Genomic DNA, 25,232 nt, shown 5'->3' on the forward strand with positions numbered 1-25,232 from the left:
ATGAAATATGAATTTCGTCGCTAATAATGAAAAAATTTATAACATTTAGCGACGAAAAATAAATTTCGTCGCTATTGTGATCTGAAAAATGGGCGCCAGTGGAGGGAACCTTTGACGCCAGCTTAATGAAATTTTTTGTCGCTAAAAGTTGAAATTTTTAGTGATGAAATATTTCGTCACTATAGTAAATTTTTACACATCTGCTACAGTAACTGCATGTAAATATACACGATTACTGTAACTTTACAAATCAAATCAATATATATTTTTTCTCTCTCACCGGTAGAGCTCTCTCTTCTTATTCATTTCACTCACTCTATCTCTCTCATCTAAAGAACACAGCCAATCAAACATCCACCCTACCACCACCACCACCACCACCATTACAACACATAATAATCCAACCAAAAACTCAATGGAAAATTAATCCAAAAATCAACAAAAAATCGAATCCTGCTATGAGAGCGATTGAAGATATGGACCGCTGTTTGGAAAATTAATCCAAGCTGCTGTCACCATTGCCGTGGAAGCTTGGGTGGAGTGTTCACTGCTGCCATGAGAGAGATTGAAGATTCAGACTGCTGTTTGTGGTGGTGTTGCAGCTAATCTTCGCTGCCATCGGTGGTGGCGAAGGCTTTAGGGCTCTTGGCATTGGACGGAGCTTAAGTCGAGCTCTGGCTATGGAGGATGGTGAGAAACAAAAGAGTTTTAGAGTTAGAGAGGAGATGGTTGGGCTGTGGAGAAGAGAGAGCATTGTTTCGAAAAGTGAGAAAACTAGAGAGACAAAGATGATCTAATGGATATAGTGTGTGGTGGATATAGTTGGTAGTGAGTAGGTGGGTAAGTTAAATAACGAAATAATAATAATAAATGATTATTTAAAGAAAATATAGTGTATAATTGATGATTTGATGTGAGTGTTTTATCAAACATCCACCCTACCACCACCACCACCACCATTACACACTACAACAAAAGTGGACTATAGTGACGAAACCTTTCGTCACAATATATCCTTATTCCATCACCGAATATATATGGTGACGAAACAACATTCGTCACCTAAGCTCCGTCACAGAATGTATTGGTGACGAAAATGTTTCGTCACCAATATAGAAATGATAGGTGACGAAATTTTTTCGTCACCAATAAAAAATGATAAGTGACGAAATTTTTTGTTACCTAATATTTTCGTCACTAAACCTTATTTTTAGCGACGGAATATTTCGTCACCAAATGTTTTTTTTTCCCCAATTTCAATAGATTAGGTGACGAAGTTTTGCGTCACCAATTTTTTTTTCCTTTAAAGTTCCATAGATTAGATGACAAATTATTTCGTCATCAATTACTGCTTATAGTCAGATATGGCGACAAAAATTATCGTCACCAATTTTATTTTTCTATTAATATTCTTTACATTTACTTGTCATTACATTAACCTATTCATTTCTAACCAAATCCATTAAAAAAAAATCCATTCATTTCTAACCAAATCCATAAAAATAAAAATAAAACATCCATACAATCTAAGAATGCAATAAAGATGTTCACAAAGTAATTACAACCATTTATATACAAATGATGTCTAAGCTTCCAAACTTTACAGAAAATATTTGAGTTCAAGTAGTCCCACAAAAGCTATCATTTTGCCACCAATCCTATATCTACACAAGTATAAAAGAAAATACATCAATAACAAACTTGACTGCAAACCTATATCCCTGATAAGATGTACTACAACAAAAAAAGATTATTATTAGTAAGACAATGCAGAAAATGTCCACAGAATACCCAATAACAAACTAGACAAAATAATCATAATGCAATATCATATGAAGCCAAACTATCAAAGAAAGAAGACCCACAACATTCTCATCAAATAAAAACCAAACCCACATTACAAACCGTGGAGAAATCATATAGAAAGTAGAAAAATCCCAATTAAAACAAAAAAAATAAAGTGAAGTCCAAAACAAAAACCCAGTCACCATCATAAACACAAACCCAACCACTACAACGAATAAAAAATCCAGCCAACAATATTAAAAAAAAAAAACTAGTCATTACCATTAAACAAAAACCACAGCCACCACCATAAACAAAAAGCCCACCACCACCATTAAACAAAAAATATAGCCATCACCATTAATACAAAAACCCAGACACTACCATAAACAAAAAACCCAGCCATCACAATAAACAAAAAACTCAGTTACCACCATAAACAAAAAAAAAAAAAAAAAAAAAAACCCACCACCACTATTAAACAAAAAACACAGCCACCACCATTAACACAAAAACCCAACCACTACCATAAACAAAAAAACTCAACCACCACCATTAAACAAAAATCACAGCTACCACCATTAACAAAAAAACCCAACCACTACCATAAACAAAAAGCTCACCGCCACCATTAACACAAAAAGTCAGTCACTGCCATAAACAAAAAAACTCAACCATCACAATAAACAAAAATCTCACCACCAACATTAAAGAAAAAAACCCGCCATAAACAAAAAAACCCGTCACCACCATTAAACAAAAAACACAGTCACCACTATTAACACAAAAACACAGTCACTACCATAAACAAAAAATCCAGCCATCACAATAAACAAATAACCCACCACCAACATTAAACGCTATATAAAGCCACCCGCTTGCTCCAAATCAACAACCCACAAATATATCAAGGATCACCAATTTCATTAAACAAGTTTAAATAAGATTTTCAATTCAAATCAACGTGTAAACTTCAATTTAAGTTTTAGAAGACAAAACCCTAGAGCAAAAGAATCTGAGACTAGTCTTAAAAGACCAAAAATCCTTACCTCAGCTTATACTCGCAGAAAGCCGAGGAAACTCAACCTTGCACAAATGAAAGTTCAACACAAAGTTTAATGGTCATAAATAATTATAATAAGTCACATTGCTTAGTTGGTTGGCACAAGAAATCTATTTACTTTTGAAAGAAAACATAGTATTTTATTGGGGGAAAACCATTCAAGTGGGTAAACTTTGGTTACAAAAAAGGAATTGTACCATTTCACTAATAATTATACCATTCTCTTCTCAAAAAAAAAAAATAATAATCATACCATTCAAACTAAAATGACCATTTTGTTATCGCTAGTTTGGATGGAGGGGGCAGCAAGGGGAGTAGTGCAGAGTTGACCAAAAATTATAAACTAGCCATTAAGGAATTTGACATTAGGCCTAAGGCTATTATATATCATACCTACATTCTGCCTAAAGAAGAGAAGCCTCATGTCAAGGACTTAACCAAAGCATGTTATAGATATGATGCTAGCAAATTAAAGATCTATGAATTTGCTTGCAGAAAAACTTCACTAGCTGAATGCTTTGACATTCTAAAATCACTTCTAAACAAACATTTTTGTACACACATGCATCACATATTAAAATTTACTATTAGAAAATAATTAAACAACAAAGGCCACTTTTATCCTAATTCATCACAAAATTGGTCAGCAGGGCAGTGGTGGCATTAGTGTCCAAAAGCAGCTCGAGGACAGCTTGCATTCTCTGACTAAAAAACTTACCTAAAGACAATTCCGTTCACAATAGCAAAATTACAAAGAGTGGCACCATAGACCCATTGAGATAGCTATGTAGCACACTCATTAGTAGTTACAATAAATCCAACCTCCTAAACTGAACCCAACTTCAAAATTATCATAAGAATGGAATCAACAATACTCTTCCTATACTATAATCATAATTTGGCTTTGAAGTGAATTAGTCAGGTAGAAAGTAGATACTATAAGGCAGCTTAAAAGCCAATCAAATTTTAGTATAATGGCAATGACCTCTAGATGAACTCCAAAAGCCTTTGCAGATTTAGCTTATTTGTCAGAACCCTAAACAGAACTGAAATACTCTGACCATAAAAATTTTAAAAACAATGACTTTAAAATTTCCATATACTCAATTACCCCATAGGAATTAAAGCAGTATAAACACTAACAAAAATAAATCCTGAATGATCAAAACCAATGACCAATTAATCCAATCAAAATCTAATTATTAACATGATCCAAGCTTTCTCTATATCCAAAACCCACATCCCAAAAACTCCATAAACAGAAAAATGTATCCCAAAAGTTTACAATCCAAGGGGAAAAACAAACACTTAAAAGCAATCATTGCTAGGGGTTCAAGTGATAGCCCAATGGATGGCATCCTTTGTAGTGTCCCATGTAAGTTGTTCAAATCCCACCTCTCCCTCCCCCACTATCTACCTAACCCAAAAAAGAAAAAGAAAAAAGCAATCATTACTGATGGTCTTGAGGAGCTGCAGAGAATATGGGCGTACATGATACTGGTGTTGTTATTAGATATCCTGTGGAATTCAGCATTTTCAGGGTTTGGTTTTGAGATTTTGGTTATGCCCCCACAGTTGGTTTCATACAATAAATTATTTAGAGTGAGGGTTCTTGTCAAAGAATGCTAATATGGAAATTTGTGAGAACTCAAAAGCTTAGGTGACAACAAGTGAACAAATCAACCTAAAAGTCAAAATGTCTGCATATGACATAACTATCTTAAAAGAAGAAGAGAAGGTTGGAAGGTGTTGTTGTCAATCACAAGGAGACTTAACAACAAAGAATTTTTCACTTCACTTAATGGAACCTAGACGAAAATATGTTCCTTTATTTTCTGCAACAGTAATTCCACTAGAATGTCATTTTAATTTACTCAGATTGGTAGATATTGAAATCAAACTTTACTTGATAGGTAAGAATTGATGATCAAAGTAACTCAAAATGAGAAATAGAATAGAAATATGGTCATGCTAGCCTATCTCCATTATCATTTATCATATACTTCTTTTCCATCCCAAAAGAAGCAAGCAGGAAATATAGAGACTCACTTCACTGATACATGGGTATACATATGCTAGATTACAACAAAAGCAACATCAGGAATGCGAAAGAGTATTAGCCAAAAAAAAAACAAAGAAAGGAATAAATATAAATATTTTTTTAATACGACAAGCCTCACCAAAAAATGAACAAACAAACTTGTCTAGGTTCTATTCAACTTGAATTATCATCACCATCATCGTCATAAAGTTAGTTTTGCCAAACTCATCAATCAATTTTAGGTTAACAACAAAATTAAGTGGAAGCCATGCCTAGTAATTAGTTTACCTTGCTTTTTTATGCTTTAACTCATGCCTTCAATTCAAGGATTCATGAACAAGAATTGAAGACCAAATAAATCTATATATATATATATATATATATATATATATATATATATATATATATATATATATATATATTAGGGGGAAAAGTGTAGACCTTAAATAACTCGAGTGCATCAAAATCTAAACTCTATTTTATTTTTATTTTATGGCTAAGTATAAACATTGACAATGACAACGTCCTCAGCCCCAAAGTAATAAAAAAAATAAAAAATAAATAAAAAAGATGAAAGAAAATATACATATTATCACAAGCATATCAAAGAACTTGAAGAAAAGTGCATCCTTACATAGAATGTTTAGTGTTCACAGTCATCCATTCCTCAAAGACTTTATGTCCTATCTTGTAGAAAGTTTTTGATTGATGACATGACTATTAATTTTTGATCACCTTGAAATTTTGTAAGCATTAAAAATATATGAAGATAATGTAATTTAACTGTATATTTGTCAAAATTCACATCGAATTAAGAAATATAGAGTTAGGTTTGAGTTACACCTGATGTAACTCTAAAAGATGTTATACCACCCAATAACTTATTATTGAATTTATATTTTGAAAATTAAACCGTTGGATTACATGTTCTAGATGGTATTAACATGCATACCAATGTTCATGCCAATTGGATGTAATTTACCATTTGATCTTTAAACTCATTTTTTGTGTGTTATTTTAAACTACTAAAACTTGAATCTAGATAATTGATTGATGACATGACAATTAATATTTGATCACCTTGAAATTTTATAAGCATGAAACATATATGAAGATTATGTAATCTAACGGTATATTTGTCAAAATTCACATCGAATTAAGAAATATAGGGTTGGGTTCAAGTTACATCTAACGTAACTCTAAAAACTTTTACACCACCCAATAAGTTATTATTGAATTCATATTTTGAAAATCCAACCGTTGGATTACATGTTCTTAACATGCTTGCCAATTTTCATGCCAATCAGATGTAATTTATCATTTGATCTATAGACTCATCTTTTATGCATTATTTTAAACTATTAAAACTTGAATATAGACAATTGATTGATGACGTGACTATTATTTTTTGACCACCTTGAAATTTTGTAAGCATGAAAAATATATGAACCTAATGTAATCTAACGGTAGATTTGTCAAAACTCACATTAAATTAAGAACTATAGGATTTGATTCGAGTTACACCTGACGTAACTCTAAAAAATGTTATACCACCCAATAAGTTATTATTGAATTCACTTTTCAGAAATCCAACGATTGGATTATATGTTCTATATGGTCTTAACATGCATGCCAATTTTCATACCAATCGGATGTAATTTACCATTTGATCTACTAACTCATCTTGTATGCATTATTTTAAACTACTAAAACTTGAATCTAGACAATTGTTTGATGACATGGCCATTAATATTTGATCACCTTGAAATTTTATAAGCATGAAAAATATATGAAGATAATGTAATCTAATGGTAGATTTGTCAAAATTCACATCGAATTAAAAAAATAGAGTTGGGCTCAAGTTGCACGCGATTTAACTCTAAAAAATATTACATCACCCAATAACTTATTATTGAATTCATATTTTAAAAATCCAACTATTGGATTACATGTTCTATATGTTTTTAGCATGCATGCCAATATTTATGCCAATCGGATGTAATTTACCATTTGATCTATACACTCATCTTTTATGCATTATTTTAAACTACTAAAACTTGAATCTAAACAAATGTTTGATGACATGGCTATTAATATTTGATCACCTTGAAATTTTATAAGCATGAAAAATATATGAAAATAATGTAATCTAACGGTAAATTTGTCAAAATTCACATCGAAATATTTCTTATATAGGATGTATATAATTTTTTTTTTTTTTATCCTATAAACAAAAGGTTCATCTAAAGAATACAATGTACTATATGTTTATACTTTTTTTTTCTTTGAATTTTAGAATAACTTTTATCTAAAAATAATAATAATTTAGTATTAGTGACGGCCTTTTTTTTAACCGTCATAAATAATACACTTTTTGTGAGAGATTTTTAATTGTCCCTCACAAATAATATGGAGGGAAAATTTCTCTCCAAAATGTTAGTATTTGTGATGGCTATAACACATAATTGCGATAGCTTTTCTTGTTGGTTACAAATATTTCACATTTTACCAAGTATTTGCGAGGGCTTTATTTTGCCATCACAAATAAGAATTTTTGAGAGGGTTTTTTGGGTTTGTCAAAAATTCTTACCCATTTACCCATTATTAGGTGCAAACAGTTTGGATATAGTTTGGATATTACTCATTTACCCATTATTACCCATTTAACTAATTAAATTTAACCCAAACTTAACTCAACCAAATTATTATGAGTAAACCCCAACCCACCCAATTACCCAATAGTCAAAATTACCAAATTGCCCCTAAAACTTGCAAATAACCAAAATACTCCTAAAATCCTCTAAAATTGCCGAAATGCACCCTAATCCTAAAAAATGACCATAATACCTCTAAAATCATACAATTACCAAAATACCCCTAAAACTTAAAACATTACCAAGATGTCCCTGGAAACTAAAAAAATAGGTGACGAACACTTATTTCATCACTAAAAGACCTCCATCTTAATATTGGATGATGAATTTGGAATTTCGACACCTCCGACTAGTCTTTGGTTAAACAATAGGTGACGAAAATTTATTTCATCACCAAAAACACCTACATCCTAATATTGGGTGACGAATTTAGAATTTCATCACCTCTAGTAAGTTTTTGGTGACGCGAATATTTCGTCACCCTAGGTTTGCCTTTTTTTCATGACCTATAGCGACGAAATAAATATTTCGTCACCAATTTGTACATCTTTGGTGACGAAATATTGATTTCGTCACCAATTTTTAAAATTTTATAATATTTGGTGACGAATTCTTCTTTTCCTCACGAAATGTTATCATTTGGTGACGAAATTGTTTATCCTCACTAGATTTTGTCACCATAGCCCACTTTTGTTGTAGTGACAACACATAATAATCCAACCAAAAACTCAATGGAAAATTAATCCAAAAATCAACAAAAAATGAACCCTGCCATAAGAGAGATTGAAGATTCGGACCGCTGTTTGGAAAATTAATCCAAGCTGCTGTCACCACTGCCATGGAAGCTTGGGTGGAGTGCTCACCACTGCCATGAGAGAGACTGAAGATTCGGACCGCTGTTTGTGGTGGTGTTGCAGCTAATCTTCGCTGCCATCGGTGGTGGCAAAGGCTTTGGGGCTCTTGGCCTTGGACGAAGCTTAAGTCGAGCTCTGGCTATGGAGGATGGTGAGAGAGAAAAGAGTTTTAGAGTTAGAGAGGAGATGGTTGGGTTGTGGAGAAGAGAGTATTGTTTCGAAAAGTGAGAAAACTAGAGAGACAAAGATGATCTGATGGATATAGTGTACGTGTGGTGGATATAGTTGGTAGTGAGTAGGTGGGTAAGTTAAATAACAAAATAATAACAATAAATTATTATTTAAAGAAAATATAGTATATAATGGATGATCTGATGTGAGTGTTTTTGCAAATTGCTTGTATAAAATAGAAAAAGTAGGTTCTTAGTGTAAAATAGACATAAAATTTTAGACATGAGAATGCTCTGATGCAAGTGCTTTAAAAAATGGAGTATTTTTTATACTAATTTTACAATCTTCATTTCTTTTCCATGTTCTAGAAGAAGTCTCTACAACAAAAATAGGGTAAAAATGGTCAAATACCACTTTGTTTGAAAATATTTTGCAATCTATCACTTTTTTTTAAACTCGATTTTGTGAAAATCGAGTTTTCCATGGTACTCAAATTCATGGAACTTGAGTACCATGAAAAAATTTTGAAATTTTTTGATGTAACTCAAGTTCATGGAACTTGAGTTCCATGAACTCCGGTTACATCAAAAACTTTTTTTTAAAAAAATTCATGGTACTTGAGTTCCATAAAATTTCATCATACTCGAGTTTTAAAAAATTGGTAAATTGTTAAATAGTTCGCAAACAGTGGTAGATTTATACATATTTTCTCAAACAGTGGTATATAACCATTTTGGCCACAAAAATAGCATGATACTCTAGGAGGAGCAAACTATAACACTGCAAATGAGGCTATCATTTTACTCATGAAAGAGAGACAATTCATAATAAAAACACATAATTCAACTTATTAATAAAATCATTTCCCCAAGAAACCCAATCATTACCTGGAAAACAAAATGAATCGAAAAGAGAGAGAACGAGAGAATGAAGGGCATGTACTTTTATTATTCTTACTAGAGTAAATAACAAAAAGAAAAGATTATAATAAATCTTGAATCCAAAACTTCAAGATATACCAAGACCACCCTCCTTTCATTATATATGTTTAATTCTAGCTTTGTGTATATATATTTTTAATTTATAGGGCTATATTAATTAGAAGTACCGAATCCTCATGTGTGAGCTCATAACTAATCTTTACTTCACATGTGAGCATCTATCACATTGAACTAACTTGTCTTAACGTGTAAATCTTTTATAAAATTATGAATAAACTACTCTTTTTTTTTTAAATTGTACTTTTACTTAATATGGTACTCAACCCTTATACGTACGTAAGACGTTAAGAGTAAGAAGCACCCTTAATTATAAGACTTGCACCACATGTATACACTAGTTCATGCAGAAGTTGATGAACCATAGCTTTGATACCAATTTTTTTAAGGAGGGAGAGAATCGTTTGAGGGATCTTGGGAATTTTCTAGGGAGAAGAAGTGCCCAAGGGTCCAAATGTGCATAGCTTTTATTTTTTCGCACAAAAAATTGATAGGTTAAGAACATGTTATATGGGTATGAATGTAGAACATGCTATATGGGTATGAATGTAGAAAAGTAGTGATTTTATGTAAGAAATGGAGTCTGGCCAAAGTGTTAAGTGTATCACCTCGTTGTGTTCTATTATATTAAATCAAGACTCAAGTCTTACTCGTAAAAAACAAAATTAATGAGAGAATCATGAGACTTTTCATAAATAACATTAAAATTAAACTTTTTTTTTATATAAAAAACCGTTACATATCAAAATAACATAAGGGAAAATGAAAATTAACGTGCTCAAAATTAGAGGGAACCCAAAACCAAAGTCTTGTTGGCTCAAGGCCTAGTCGCTAGACCACTTGCTAAGTTGGTCAAATTAAATATTTTCACTCTTACTATTGTTTTACTATCTTATATTGAAAATTTGAAATAAACGCAGATAATCTGTCAAATTGTAATATGTGTTTATTAAATTTGATTAAATGGTCCAGATCACCCAAATTTACTCAGGCATGTGCGAAAATCTTAGCTCGTTTGTAGAACCCGTTCCCTGACAATTCAAAAACTATTTTGAAGTTCTTTGTATATGAGCCCAATTAAAGACTGGGCTTGTATTCTAACAAGCCCATCGTGTTAATTTCCTTATTTATTACATTCAGTCATTCACTATAATATTTAAATATTTAAATTGAAGCTCAATTCTTTGAGTGTTTGGGAAAATAATATCCAGTTATCCACAATGGTATAACTTCATTTTTTTACTAAATGTTACCTTTTTTTTTTTATGAAATACATATGTTACCTATCCCCAAAGTCACCATTGCAAAATGCCTTACAAGTGGAATTCTAAATAAACACACCCTTTTTTTTACTCAGGGTTTGCATCCCAGAAATGTAGAATTCTAAAAAAAAAAAAATTATTTATAGAGGTTTCTATTTTAGCTGACGCTAGTCTTATATCTCATAATAAATGAGTACAGTACAAAACTAAAAAAAGGCAGCAAAATGGTTAAATATACTTCAGAAATAAATGGAATTTCTTAACCAATTTCACAATTTTCTTATCTTTTCCACGTTCTATGAAAAGTTTCTACTGTATCAAAAAAATAAAAAAGTTTCTACAAAATGATATTAAAGTAATAGCGACACTTTTTATGTTGCCTACTGCCTGATGTCTAAGATTCCAACTCTAGCTTTTTTCTTACCTTTCACACACACACACACACACACACACACACATATATATATATATATATATATATAAAATTTAAGGATAAGAGTTGCTAGTATCAATTTTACTCATGAGTCAAAATAACAATACTCTATTTAGTTTATTTATTAATAAAATTCATTTCCTCAAGAAACTCGATCATTACCTTACAAAAAAAATAATGAAATAGAAACTAAGAAAAGATAGTGAGATCAAAGAAAACAAAATTTTATTTCTCTTACAAAATATTAGCAAAAAAAAATAAGAGAAGAATTATTTTTTTATTGTATCCAATACTTCATGATACACCAAGAACAACCTCCTATTTTCAGCCTTTGATACAGAACTCTTTATAAAAGTACACCTTCCAAACCCATTGACCACCAATCATGGCCATCACATGTTCCAAAAAGGATTTGTTGTACACCATCCTTTCGTCCTTCAATTTTCAAAGTGTATTTTTTTTTTTTGGGTATTTGATAGAACAGGACGTGTGAATTGATTTACAATGATTGGGTTTATATAGGCTTTAGGAATTGTGAGAAAATCTAGGTCACATTAATTTTATGATGCTACATAAGGAATGTACAACAATTCCTTTCATATTGTTTTTCCTAAAAAAAAGCAGGGCGTTGTCCGGTGAACATCTTTTGTGAAAATATCAATGTTGAGTTTGAATAGGAATTATTGTGTTTACATTTTCACGTTTCAACTTTTTTTTTTCTTGCCGCGTTTCAGACTAAGGGGACAAAATGCAGTGCGCGTACTATGTGCGTACTGTACGCGCACTGTGCAATCACTTTTTCAACAATTTTTTTTTATTAAAAGTGGGTTTCTCAGTATTATTCACATATTTAAAAATTATTTTGTTACAGTATTTTCAGTTTTCAGTTTTCAGTTGTATTTAAACAGACCCTAAGTCTTCCATTAAAGGTAAGTTCCTCAAACAAGAAATTTAATACCCCAATGGATTTCCATATTAGAAGATATAGTACCAACTAATTTTCGTGCAAAAGAGATTGCCAAGCAAAAGTCCTAGTCAAGTAATCCAAAAGTGGGATGATTGTTCATCCGGGATGTACTCCTAGGGCTCGTAACATTCTCAATTCTTATCATAAAAATTCTTATTTTATATATTTATAAATTATGCAATAGGGAGAATGCGTAATATACTATGAAATATGAACAGTCTTGATTGTTAAAATTCTCGATTGTCCCAATGGGTTGGCACTTGGTAGCATGTTTAACACACAAGAACAATGCATGCATCTAGTCTAGTGATTAAAAATGTGAGGTACAATAGGTTTAAAAAAAAAATTCATATCTAAGACTTTTTCACAACAAATCCTAAAAGCTAAATGGTGAGTTGTTATTGATTGTTATGAATAGACGAAAATGCAATTTAAGTTGTTAATTCAAATTACAACCACTAATAACTTACCACATATGATTTGTTGTGAAAATGTTGTGGACGTAACACTTCTCTCCAAAAAATAATGTATAATAAATATAGTATAAAGTGATAAAAATGTTTCACAATTACATTAGAGACTAAGCTATTTATGTATATATACACACTAAAATTCTTTAAATTTGTTAGCAATATATAGGTACTTTGAATAAGTGAAGAAAAAAGTTTTATTTTTTATTTTTTTTTTAAATACGTTAACTTTTTTTTCTTGAGAAACAAAATAAACTTCAACCTGAACGGTAAGTAACAATGCTTATGTTGTAAAATTAGAGCAAATATGCGTTTCCAAAAAAATATGGAAATTAAATCATTATTTTTCAGTATATTATCTTATCTTTTATAATCCTTAAGTTAATTAGATATAAATTTCACCAATTTAGGTGAAAATGGATAAAGCCCTATCAAGATTGAATACTACCCAATCAAGAACATATATATATATAGATCAGAAAACTGATATCTTCAACAAAACAAGTAAACCAGTTCATTTCTAACATGAAACAAAGCTTAACAAGGCCTGAAACCGGTATATATAGACTATACAGTTTTAGAAAATAAAAGTGCTTTAAGAAAATTATATATTGATCGAGGAGTGATGGGATGTTGTTGTTGGACAGCATGAAGGGAATAGAATCAGCAGCAAATTGTAGTTGATGGAGATTAAGAATGTCACTTTATATCAGTAGACAATATCCACCTTTTGTGCAAAAACCATATTATATTAAAATGGAAAAATGGAAGAAAACAAAGTTGTCACAGTGATATCACAACAAAGTACAAACATCCGCAAACCTTGGACAATGACAGCATCCAATGGCCGAAAAGAAACCAATGACATCTTCAATCTTCTTAACCTGTATGTTAAATATAATTTTTTAGATTATCACAGTCATCAATAACAAGGTTACTAATAAAATTATTACTCATACTTGGAAACTTTACCCATTTTTTTTCGGCAAACCGACAGAAGAACAATCAAAACAGCTACACCTGCAAGTACACCAACGATAATTGCTACTGTTTTTCCCACTTGGTCCTCGCTAGCAGAATCTATACAAATACCCCAATTCAAAAGGTAGTGGGAATTAGTACTATACATAAGGATATGATAGGAGATTGAGCATGCTTGGCAGCCACATATATAAAAGCTTTCTTTCTAACAATGTTTTATACATTAGTGCTATTTATATATTTCAGCCTTTGCAAGTTTTAGAATTTTGTGAAGATTAGATACAATTATTTTATTCGATCCATTTGGTCACTGAGAAGTGGAGGGAGAATAAGAAAGCTTTCAGATTTTGGTTGGAATGATTGTCTTGAAATTGGAGCTTATCTTTTCTATAAGAATAAGGCTTTAAGAACAATCATGGCACTTATTTGAATGGGACACTATGGTTTAATAATATTGGTAAAGGCTCAAATATTGACTCATTGATTGTTTAATAATATGGTAATAACACCTTTTGCATCCATAAATAACTAACTTTAATTGAAAACAAAGAGAATAAAAGAAATTGTTTAAAGAGATAAAAGATGAGAGAGAGGAATGGCACTTATAATGGAGGTTCCCAAAAGCAGTACTAGCTAAAGCACTTGTGACCCTTGATGCTTTATACTTTATAAAAAGATTACTTGCTGACCATTGGCTTTGGGAAAAAAATTTCAACATTTCTTTCTCTCACTGTGGAAAAAACTAAAGTGGTCAATATAATTTTAAGAAAGTACGTTTACTATGTCACCTTGTAGCACTAAGGTTCTTGGTATTTCACTATATATTTATATGTTCTATCCATTGTAATATGTCATGTGTTTATTTGATATATTTTTTAGTTTTAAACTTTGATTATTGTATAATGAAAAATAAAATGAAGTGTGATAAAATTATAATTAATAAAGTATACAATAGAATACTCAGAATGAGTTTTTTTTTTTTTAGGTTTGCAAGGACCTAATTATTGGCTCCAAATAAAATAGCAAAAATGTTAATTAACAAAAATATGTTGTTTTCTTGGTAAATAAATTGCAACTAGAAACAAGGATTATTGTTTCACTTGTCCAAATATTCAAATTAAGTGTCCTAAGACGACAGTTTTAAATGAGCATTTTTTTTAAAATTAATTTTATATCACTTGAATGATATTTACGTTAAAGTTCTATATTATACACATTTTTATTTATACTACATTTATTATTATTCTTACTTTTAACATGAAATAATTCGCTTACTACTAATTGAGCTGGATTTATATTAATCTATTAAATTTTTGGACATTCTTAAGAGAAGAGGAAAAATACACAACTCCTAATATAAGTTCTTTCTTTTCTTAATAAAAAAATCATATAATGCCCACATTTGGTGGACTAAGGACTAGGGTGGGCCATAAGTGCTCTTATAAAGATAAGGAAAAACTATATTTTATATCCTATAATGTAAAAGTTATAACAAATTAAATCATATAGTTTTACCATTCGGACTCCAAACAAAAATTCTTGATTCCGTTCTAAAAGGAAGTGTGAGACAATCAAAGATATGGAGAGAGAGAGAAAGAGAGGAGTTGTACCTGAAGAGGAATCATAATAGCCAGATGCCCAGTACCGAGCATAACACTGCGCCAAATACACGTCCGATGCAGAAGCTGATCCACACACAGTCTTTAACTTTCCAACAGCATCAGCAAGGCAAGAAGAGCAATCAGTTGGGTTCAAATCCCCCAAACACTGTGCAAAACCTTCAACCAAACCTGAACTACTCACTCTAAACCCAGTTGTCCCTTGCAAGTCGGCAAGAACATCATCTCTACGTCTAAAGAAATCAACATCACTACTTACACTACTTTTACTACACTTTGTGTGCCTAAGACTTGTGTCAAGCTTTCCCAAGAAATCAACATGCTCGTATCTTATGTAGCACCCTTCAAGCTGCAAAGAAGCCCCATAAGAGTAAGGACAAACCAAACCTATTTGAGTAACAGCACTTTGAATGCATTGGGAGCAGTCCAAAATCTTCAAATCTCCCCTACACTGGAATAACCCATATATGCTGCCATCAGCTTGTGGAGAGCTTCCATTTCCTATAGCTAGGCTATTGTATGACACTTGAGAAGACGAGCTTGCAAGTGATGCTAAAAAAGAGTTGACGTTTGCTTCAAAAGGTGAATTGGGTTGGTATTTTTCTTGGGAGCAGCCTGCATAGATGAATATGTGAGCTTTGACAGGGTATCCATGGCTACTAAGAGAAGACAAGAGAAATAATAGACAAAGAAGTCTCAGAACTAAGATTGTTTTGTGAGTGGAGTGTAATTGAAGGCTTCTCAACATTTTTTTCTTGTTTTTTTTTTTTTTATAACAATTTGGCCTTCCTTTCTTTTGTTTTTGTTTTTTGCTTTGGTGGTGAATGGTGATGAGAGAATAATAGGAGCGGTTGCTTTTTGGTCATTCTTGAATTCTCCTGTGGACCCTTTCCTATTAAAAAAAGGCCCCATTTGCCCTTCAGGGGCCCACTTGTATACGTTGTTACAGCATCTTTTCTAAACATTCTACTTTGTCCTGAGTAATAGTCATAAAGAACACCAAGTACCAGTACTTTTAATTTTGGCCAGAAACTCAATATGGCCTTGGATGATTTGAATTTCAATGTTATATATATAACTACTTCTTATGGCACATGCTACCCATCCTTTATGCCTATGAAAACAAGGCATGTACTTCTATAAGCTAATGGGAATCCAATGGCTCCTACAGTACTAGTCAATCAAAATCCAATATGGCTTTCACTTTGGAAGAATGGGATAGTCAAAGGTGATTTTAATTAATAAACAGAACAATCCCAGAGCTGAATTTTGGAATGCTCAGGTATAAGTTTGAACTAGAAGTATACTTTGCATTTGGTTTGGCCAATAAATTACCTAAATTATATTCAGTTTATTGTTTTAGTGAAGCAAGACACATGAGGGTCCAGGAACAAGTTATTAGCACAATTGTCAACACAAATCTGATGCAGGACAAAACCAAAACAGATGCAACAATAAAATAGATGAACAAACAAAATAAAAAGATAAATGACTTAAGAGTTGGCACCTATATATATATGCTAACTGGGAGTCAACATGTATACTTGTTTGGATTCAACATCAAGCAAGAAAAAACGCAAGCTTAGTGTCAATAATATTTTATCCGTCCTCGTTTAACATGTACAACTTCAAATCTAATTTCAAAAAATCTATAAATAGTATTTTTCACATTGGAATCTAGGGAGTGTCAAATATAACCCAATTTTGTCCCAACTGTATGAGACAAAATGACCACAAAGCTCTTTTCTTAGTGTTAGGTTCTAAATATATATTTAGATATAAATGTTTAGGTTTTAAATAATTTGTTTATTGGAAAACCATGTATATAAACTTGTCTAGGAGTAGATCTTAGTGTCTATGAAGTGTTTTAGACATTGATTAAAGTGATACAAGTCAGAATTTAAAAATGTACAAGCTGCAAGTTCAGGAAATCAAAAAACTGAAGTGCTTGACTAATCGAGAGAAAGGCTCAACTAATTGAGATGCAATTCTAAAAAAATTTAATAAAGCCCAACAACCCATTAAACATTTAGGGTTTCATTCCAAACTTCCTTGGTATATAAAGAAAACCCTAAAGCACGTTTTTTAAGTCTTGAAGAGCTACTCTTTTGAGATCTAAGAGGTTTTGAGTCTTCTACTCTTTCAAGCATCTACTGGAGTTCATTTACATACTACAAGTATCAATGGAATAAAGTTGCAACCCAAGTTTCAGATATCACACTTACTGAAGATCAAATGCATAAATTGGAGGTTCATGTTAGAGCAGATCTACATCAAAGAAGCCTAAGGGTTTCAAAGTTAGGTTTGATAATCATAGTTAAGTTTAATACAAATTAAATATTCTTGATTGTAAACTTCTATTTGATATAGTGGATTGTTCTTTTTGGAATAGTACAAGCCAAAGAAAAGCGTTAGCCACATCTGCGCTATACCTCAAAAGGACTAGTCACAATTGAGACTCCTTATAGTTGTTAATAAAGCTCAGATCTACCCAGTAAATACCCGATGTGGAACTCATGATCACACACCAGCACACATCACACAATCAATCAAATTGGGGTATCACAATCTCCCCCACTTAAATCCTTAACGTCCTTGTTAGGGCCTACTTTGTGGGGTAGTTTCTTTGAGCTCACATGGGGTTACCGGGCCGGCTCTGATACCATATGTAACGACCCAAGGAAAACGCTAGCCACATTTGCGCTATACCTCAAAAGGACTAGTTATAATTGAGACTCATTTTAGTTGTTAATAAAGCCCAAATCTACCCAGTAAATACCCGATCTAGGACTCATCACACACCTACACACATCACACAATCAATCAAATTGGAGTATCACAAGTTCTCCCTAGATTTTTTTACTTTGAAACTAATTTATTTAATTGGTTTTCCTATTTCATTGTATCTGTGTCTTATTTACTTTTTCGTTGTATGTACATATGATGAATGTTTAACTTAGATCTATATGATTGACATAAGTATCAATTTGACAATAAAATTTACATTAAAAACTTTGTTTTCAGAGGTCTAAAAACTTACACTTAACTAAGCTTTGACTGAATTGAGCGATGATCAAATAAGCTCAAATTTTCTCCAAACCACTAAATTCTACCATTTTACCCTAAAATCCATCTTTCGAAACACTTCCCCCAAGTTTCACCACAATCAACCCTAGTTTGACTAATATTAGACAAACAAATGGCCCTTCAATAAGGATAAACTCAAACTCATATCGAAGATTATTAAATTCTCTTTAAAATGATTGCTCACAGCCTATATTGGACTTAAAGCGAGAAAAAAGAACGTGAAATTATGAAAAAGTTCCCAACACAACCAAATTTAGGAATAAATATTCACAAGCTTCATTATAATTTGATCTTCATCAAATTATGATCAAATGACCACCTATTAGCCCAAATAAGGATTCGTTTGAAAAAATCTCATGAAAAACTTCAAATTAGTATGTTCGGATCACAAAATTCCACCTGAATAAAAAGAATTTAAAAAAATAACAAAGTGAAAATGTTAAGATACAAACTTGATTTTGACACTACTTTCCAAAGCATCTCAATTACTAAATTTGATAATTGGAATAAAAAAAATGGAAATCTTTAGAAATTAGACATTATGATCTTTCCAATAACACCTTGTTTGGTCCAAACGGAGGTTGAAAATGCTGGAAAGTAAAGTCTCAAAGATAGGGTTATTCTTGAAAAATCTACAAAAATCAAGTTGATGTGCCCTCTTTGATTTCTCATTGTTCACAAAAACTTTGTCCAAAAATCTGGTACTTCCTGAAGTAGAAGTCATTATCTACATCTCAGAAAAAATGGGCCTCAAGACTACGTTCAGATTGTGAGATATCACTCGTACAAAATTGACAACAACCAACTTTGAAGGCTCTTTCCATGACAAATGATTTTTTGCACATTATACCAAATAACATAAAATTGGATCCTTCAGAAAGTACGCTGCATGAGCTTTTGAAAGACGAAAAAAATAGAGTTTGGTAAGGTCTCCTACCAAGTTGAAAAAGTACCAAATTTGGGGCACAATGCCAAGCCTAAACTAACCCTGCACCTAGTGCTGTGCCCAAGGTTAGTCCTAGCCTGTACTTATGCAAAACATGTTTCCTTCAAAAAAAAAAAAAAAACTTAAATTTACAAGGGTTCTAGAATTTTAGGATAGTTTCTCTTATAGGTCAAAGAGGTTAACTTGAAGCCATCATTCTTCTTTGGGTTAATATCAAGTTTTGGGCTTAACTCCCAAAAACAAATCCTTGTCTATCAAACTGCTACTCCAACGGGTGACATATGGTTAAACACAATATATAAAAAATAAAAAATAAAAAACCCCAACAAAGGGGATGTTATTAGCGGATCATCTCAAAGACTTGTAAGTTCTTTTTTCTTAGTTTGACGTTGATTATTGTTCATTTGAACTCTTGTTTTGTACTTCAAACATCATTTTATGAATACCACTATATTCTTTGCTAATTATTATCTATTATTACTCTTAAATTTATTTTAAATGTGTTTTCAAACATTTTGATAGCTATTGCTTGTTATTGAGTTTTAAATTATACCTAAAGTTATATAGAATATTTCTAAAAATAAATTTCAGAATAAGAATATAAAGAAAACAAGGAATGAAGATCAAATTAAAGAAGAAATAGGAAATAGTCAATTTAACAGCAAGTTAAAGTCTTCTGCTTATTCTAACTTTCATCTACAAAAAAAAAAAAAAAGGTCTTCTACTTAAAGCTACTGTCGTTCTAGTACCAGCTTTGCAACTACTTGTAGTTTAGTGTTAAGTCTTGTAACACTGTTTGGCAACACGTGATGTGTACGTGTCTTACGAATACAGCTGTCTTGTTTCTATTGGTTAGCTTATATAGAGGTAGTTAGTTAGTTTTCTGTTATAGCTTCTCATATATAGAACAGGGGTTTATGTAATTAATAAGATATTCAGTTTTATATCTTCTTGTTTTTGATAAAACAAACGTTAATTAGTTAAGTAAGTTTCATATCCTCGTCATGTTGTGTCTTAATTTTTCAAAAGATGTATTGACATCATGTCCCATGTCAAAGTTTCATTGCTTCTTAAAATTTACACTACCTAATGATTTCTGAGTTAAAAGAACCTGCTGGTTTTTGGTCAAGAAATTGCTTCTTTTTTTCTTTTTTGCAATGGGAAAGCATAGAGAATTCCTCTATTGGGTTTGAGTCAAGTAAATAATAACAAATGCAGGTGTCGTGGTTTTATTCGAAAACAAAAAAACAAAAAAAATAAAGGAAAAACAAGAAATGAGAGGTCCTACGATCCTCTTCCACACACACGAAAATAGTCTCAAGTGAGGGATCCCAGCTTGTACGTGTAGCATTCACAATTGAAGTAATGAACGAAGAAAAACAAAATAAAAATGACAAAACTTTCTATGTACAGACGTGACACCATCATTTTTTTGTTTCTTCACAAGATTAACTAATAGATTTTGATTCAGCTTGCCGAGATAGAATTCAGTGGCCCGCTAAGTTGACTCAAACCGTTTTAAGGGTCTCTGCAGTTCGAGGCCTGCCACTTCCAAGCAAGAATTTTCGTTAGTACATGTATGCATGCTAAAAATATCATCTAAAATACTTACAAATAAATGCATTATCAATTTCAAAAAAAAAAAAATCTAAGTATTTATTTAATATATATTGTTGAAATGACACTAGTCACATTTATTAATATTTCAAACTTCAATTGGTAAGAGTTATATAATAAAATTGATAGTAATTTTAGTATATTCCAAAGAAAAAAAAAGTGTAACGAGGAGTTATATGGAGAATGAAAACGGACCGAGTATATGGGTTGGTGCGGCTGGCATCAGGGAGGACAGGTTTGTGATCCTGAATGTGAGCCACCTTCCTGAGGAAAGAATGTCTCACGAACTTATCAGAATTGTTGATAATAGCTTCCGGATCCTCTACCTCCGGCACGGATACCCTCCTCTTCTTGTTGACGCGAACCGTTGGGGAATGCATGAGCTGCTGTTTCATCGTATGAATCCCAATAGTCACACCTACCCCAACCATTCCCAGCAGCACATACATTGGGGCTAACTCAAACTTCAAACCCAGCCTGCAGAGAATACCCACATAGATGCCTTCATGATCTTGTATTAAAAAATTATTACAAAAAAAAAATATATATATATATAGAGGTCTGCAGGTGAAAAAAAAAAGTTCATGCATGATAAAGGTGTATATAAGACTATGATTATAACTAGGCTCTTACACGCGTTTTGCACGCGTAATGATTTTTTTGGTTTAGTATTATAATATTTAAATGTGATATATAAATAATTGTATGTGTTTTTAAAGAAAAAAGGTAAGATAACATTAGGTAATGTGGAATAATATTTAAAAATGAGATAGAGATAGTGTCTTAAATTTTACGTTAAGTGTAGAAGATAAAGAAAAAACTATAAAACTTAAGAATAAGAATTACTCTTTTAATCAGTTTGTGTTTTTTAATTTAAGATTATTTAACTAAAAGACAGTAGTATTTTAGGAAAAAGTATTTTGTATCAAATAATACCTCGTCATCCGTATCAAAATCCAATAAACGAAAGGCATATGTGCAAAAATAATTAACCACTAACACATGTCTTTCAATTAGTAGTGGATTGGTTTTTTTTGCTGATATATCTCACACTTATTGTATTTTGATACTGCTAACATAGTATCATTTGATACTAAATACCTTCTCGTATTTTAGAGAGTTTAAGAATTTGTAGAAGGGGTATTTTAGTACATGGCTTTTTTTTTTTTTTTGGTCTAGTATCATAATTTTCCTTTTTTTTTTTTTAATTTTAGATAAGTTTGTTTTTAAGACATGAATTAATAGGAGAGTAACCTATTTTGAAGGCATTTTTTTTATACAAAATAAAAATTCTACTTTAATATAATTTAAGTGTATATGTGTGTGAAACTCCCACCTAAAGATTTAAACCCCGGCCCTCGCCCCCACACCCCGCACCCCACAAGCACTTATACTTGTGGAGTGACCATCGTACCAAAAATGTGCGGTTAAATGTAAGATTTATGAGTATTTTTTAACCACATAAAAGAGAGGAATTCTCTTATAAATAGTATAGACTACCCTCTAAGCATGTGCTTTCGCGCGTGCTCAGAGGCTCTTCTATTTTTTGGGTAAAGATTAATAGTTTGTATTTATTATAATTTGAAATTTTTACTTTTTCCAATCACAAAAAAAAAAAAAAAAAAAATCTAAGGGTGTGATGAATACGTGGGGTGAGTTTTGTAGATTGGAGAAATTTTAAAACTAACAAAAGAGTGATCCTATTTTGTAGGGAGTTAGTGAGTAGATGTAGGAATTTAAATCAACGTAAAAGTAAGAGTTTATTAGAAGTAAGGAGGCATTTTAACGTAGAAGTAGGAATTTATTATTTTTGTCAATTTACTATTTTAACCCCATTTTTAAGTTTTAGGTAGGGGTAATTTTGACAGGAAAAATAATAATAACTAACTTTCTTTTGCCAATTTACTATTTTAACCTCATTTTTAAGTTGTTGGTTAATTAATTTAAGGGTATTTTTGACAAGAAAAAAAAGCAATAACTAATTTTTTAAATCCTATTGATATATACAGATTAATATATACAGATAAACAAGGAATTCTATAATTATTACCTCCCAAGGAATTCACATAATGTGATGTTAGTGTTATTAAAAATTCATTTTATAAACTTACAAATTGATTTGTCAATTTCTAAACACAATTAAGAAATAGAAATGACTAAAGATATTACAAAACTTAAGGGATAATTACATTAACTAACATGTTTGTGTATTATTGATCATATTGAAGTAACATTTATAGTACCTTTGACATTATCCTTCATATAAGAGAGAATTTAGAATCTAAGATATATAGTGGTTGGTAACATTTGTAACATTAATTGTTACTCAAGGAAATATGCCATCCAGAAGATAAATATGCAATGTACCTCCTGCAAAATGCAAATACAAAAATAACCCGACTAACCTGGAAATTGAGCTATTATCTGCATGAGCAGCATCAACAGTTGGTGCAAATTTGGGAGCAGTTGATGTTGCAAACGATCGGTTTCCTCCTAGTTGTCGGATTAGCATTGATTTCCAGTAGCTCTACATTACATGACTCGCATTATAAGCATAAAAAATGAACCATAAGAAGGAAGAAGAAGAAGAAAAATGAGAGTGAAGTGCTTACATTTCCCCTGAAAGCCATTGCCATTTTTTTTTTTTTTTTGTTCCAATCAGATTGATTTTTTTGAGACGAATGGTTCAGTTTTTAGGGGTTGATTTATAGGGAGCAAGAAAGAAGGTTGAAGAGCCATGTGGCTAATGTTGTGGCATGGTGACAGAAATAGGAGCTTGGTGACCTCAGAGGGACACGTTTCATGCATGCACATTTTGTAGGAGCTGAAATTGTATAACCCTTAGTCAACCTTTGAATCTCTAAAAGCATAGCCATTCTTTTGACGGAACTACAGGGTAAACCATATAAATTCCCCCCAAAAATTTTCACGCTCTCCCAATTCTTTAAGAACAAAACTTAAATATAATACCTTAGGTACAGTAACTTAGGTCTCCTTCTTGAAATTAAGCCACCTGTCAATTAAAAAAAAAAAAGCAAACGGCGTTAAAATTGTGCACGTTTTTCTTCCTTCTTCCTTCTTCCTTTTTGCCTGACCCGTGAGAAACCCTAATGGCTTCACAGTTTAAATCTCTTAAACTTCTAACCCCAATCTCATAAACACCCGATGGGTTTAGGACTTCTTATCAAAATCAAGCAAAAGAAGGACAAAGGGGCTGGAAATCGTTGCTGGGGACAATCAGAAACAAGGCTAGCTCTTGCTATTGTCAGCCATCAACTGCTATTGCTTCCAAGAAACTGTAATATGATTCAAGCCCTCATACGCTAGGATTTATGGAAGCTATTTGCATTGAAGATTTTGTTGTTCATGTGGTTATGTCTAGCTTTAATCCTCTTCAATCCATATCAATTAAAATATAAAAATTAATCCTAAACCAACACTCTGTTAAGATTTGGAGTTTTCTAAGAGAGGTTATTCATCTATAGGCTGAGGCGCATCGCATTGAGATGTCTTTTGAAGAAACAATGAAGATCAATAGAGCCACTTAAAGGGAAGGAGCGGGCCTGCCTCACCATTCACCTTCTCCAAAGCAATCACAAAAGAAAAATCACCATGAAAAAGGCTTGCCGTTTCTTGGTATAAATCTCCAAATCCCATTTGAAGCCATTGGGTTCTTATGAGATTTTTCTAAGAGATCTAAAGACATCGATGCTTCTAAGATTTAGGGTGAGCAGTTTGAGAGATCTGAAGCATAAGCCATTGGGTTTGTCACGGGTCAAAGGAGAAAAAAGAAAGAGTATTTTTAACGCCGTTTGTTTATTTTTTTTTAACTTGACAAGTGGCTTAATTTCAAGAGAGGAACCTAAGGTACTGTATCTAAGTTTTGTCCATTCTTTAAAATTAGGTTGCAAATTTTCAGCGCGCGCGCGTACACACACACACACATATATATATATATATATATATGTATGTATGTATGTATATATATGTATCTATACCTGTACTATTATTTATTTGTACTACTATTTAAGCAGTTTTTCCTATTTAAGATCTTCAATTTAGATGCCCAAAATATCCTCAAATTGATCTGTTTGTATAGCTTAAATAATATGGTTAGACATATAAAATTAGTAATTTAAAAACTCTTAATTTTTAGCTAAATCTTTTATTAAAAAAAAGTTTTTTCTCCAACATTCACATTTCTCTCTCACATTAGTTGTCAAGTACTAATACAACTTCTTTTTGGGAAAATAAAAAATAAAACTACTTTTTTTTTTCTTCCAC

At 31.7% G+C, this 25,232-nt stretch overlaps 2 protein-coding genes across 2 annotated transcripts; both read right to left on the minus strand.

Annotated features, from left to right (window-relative positions):
* Positions 1 to 13,386: 13,386 nt before the first annotated feature.
* Positions 13,387 to 16,192, minus strand: LOC142617586 (plasmodesmata-located protein 8). Its single transcript, XM_075790489.1, has 3 exons — positions 15,290 to 16,192; positions 13,671 to 13,778; positions 13,387 to 13,582 (listed from the first exon to the last, which is right to left on the minus strand). Exons 1-3 carry the CDS (start codon positions 16,044 to 16,046, stop codon positions 13,578 to 13,580), a joined length of 870 nt encoding a protein of 289 aa, XP_075646604.1. The 5' UTR covers positions 16,047 to 16,192; the 3' UTR covers positions 13,387 to 13,577.
* A 2,564-nt stretch (positions 16,193 to 18,756) lies between these two features.
* LOC142616561 (uncharacterized) lies at positions 18,757 to 23,578 on the minus strand. The gene is made up of 4 exons (XM_075789386.1): positions 23,561 to 23,578; positions 23,354 to 23,475; positions 21,144 to 21,425; positions 18,757 to 18,784 (listed from the first exon to the last, which is right to left on the minus strand). The coding sequence occupies exons 1-4, from the start codon at positions 23,576 to 23,578 to the stop codon at positions 18,757 to 18,759; spliced, it is 450 nt and encodes a 149-aa protein (XP_075645501.1).
* Between the last annotated feature and the right edge of the window lie 1,654 nt (positions 23,579 to 25,232).

This window comes from Castanea sativa, chromosome 11, assembly GCF_040712315.1.
Source record: "Castanea sativa cultivar Marrone di Chiusa Pesio chromosome 11, ASM4071231v1".
NCBI classification, from domain to species: Eukaryota; Viridiplantae; Streptophyta; class Magnoliopsida; order Fagales; family Fagaceae; genus Castanea; species Castanea sativa.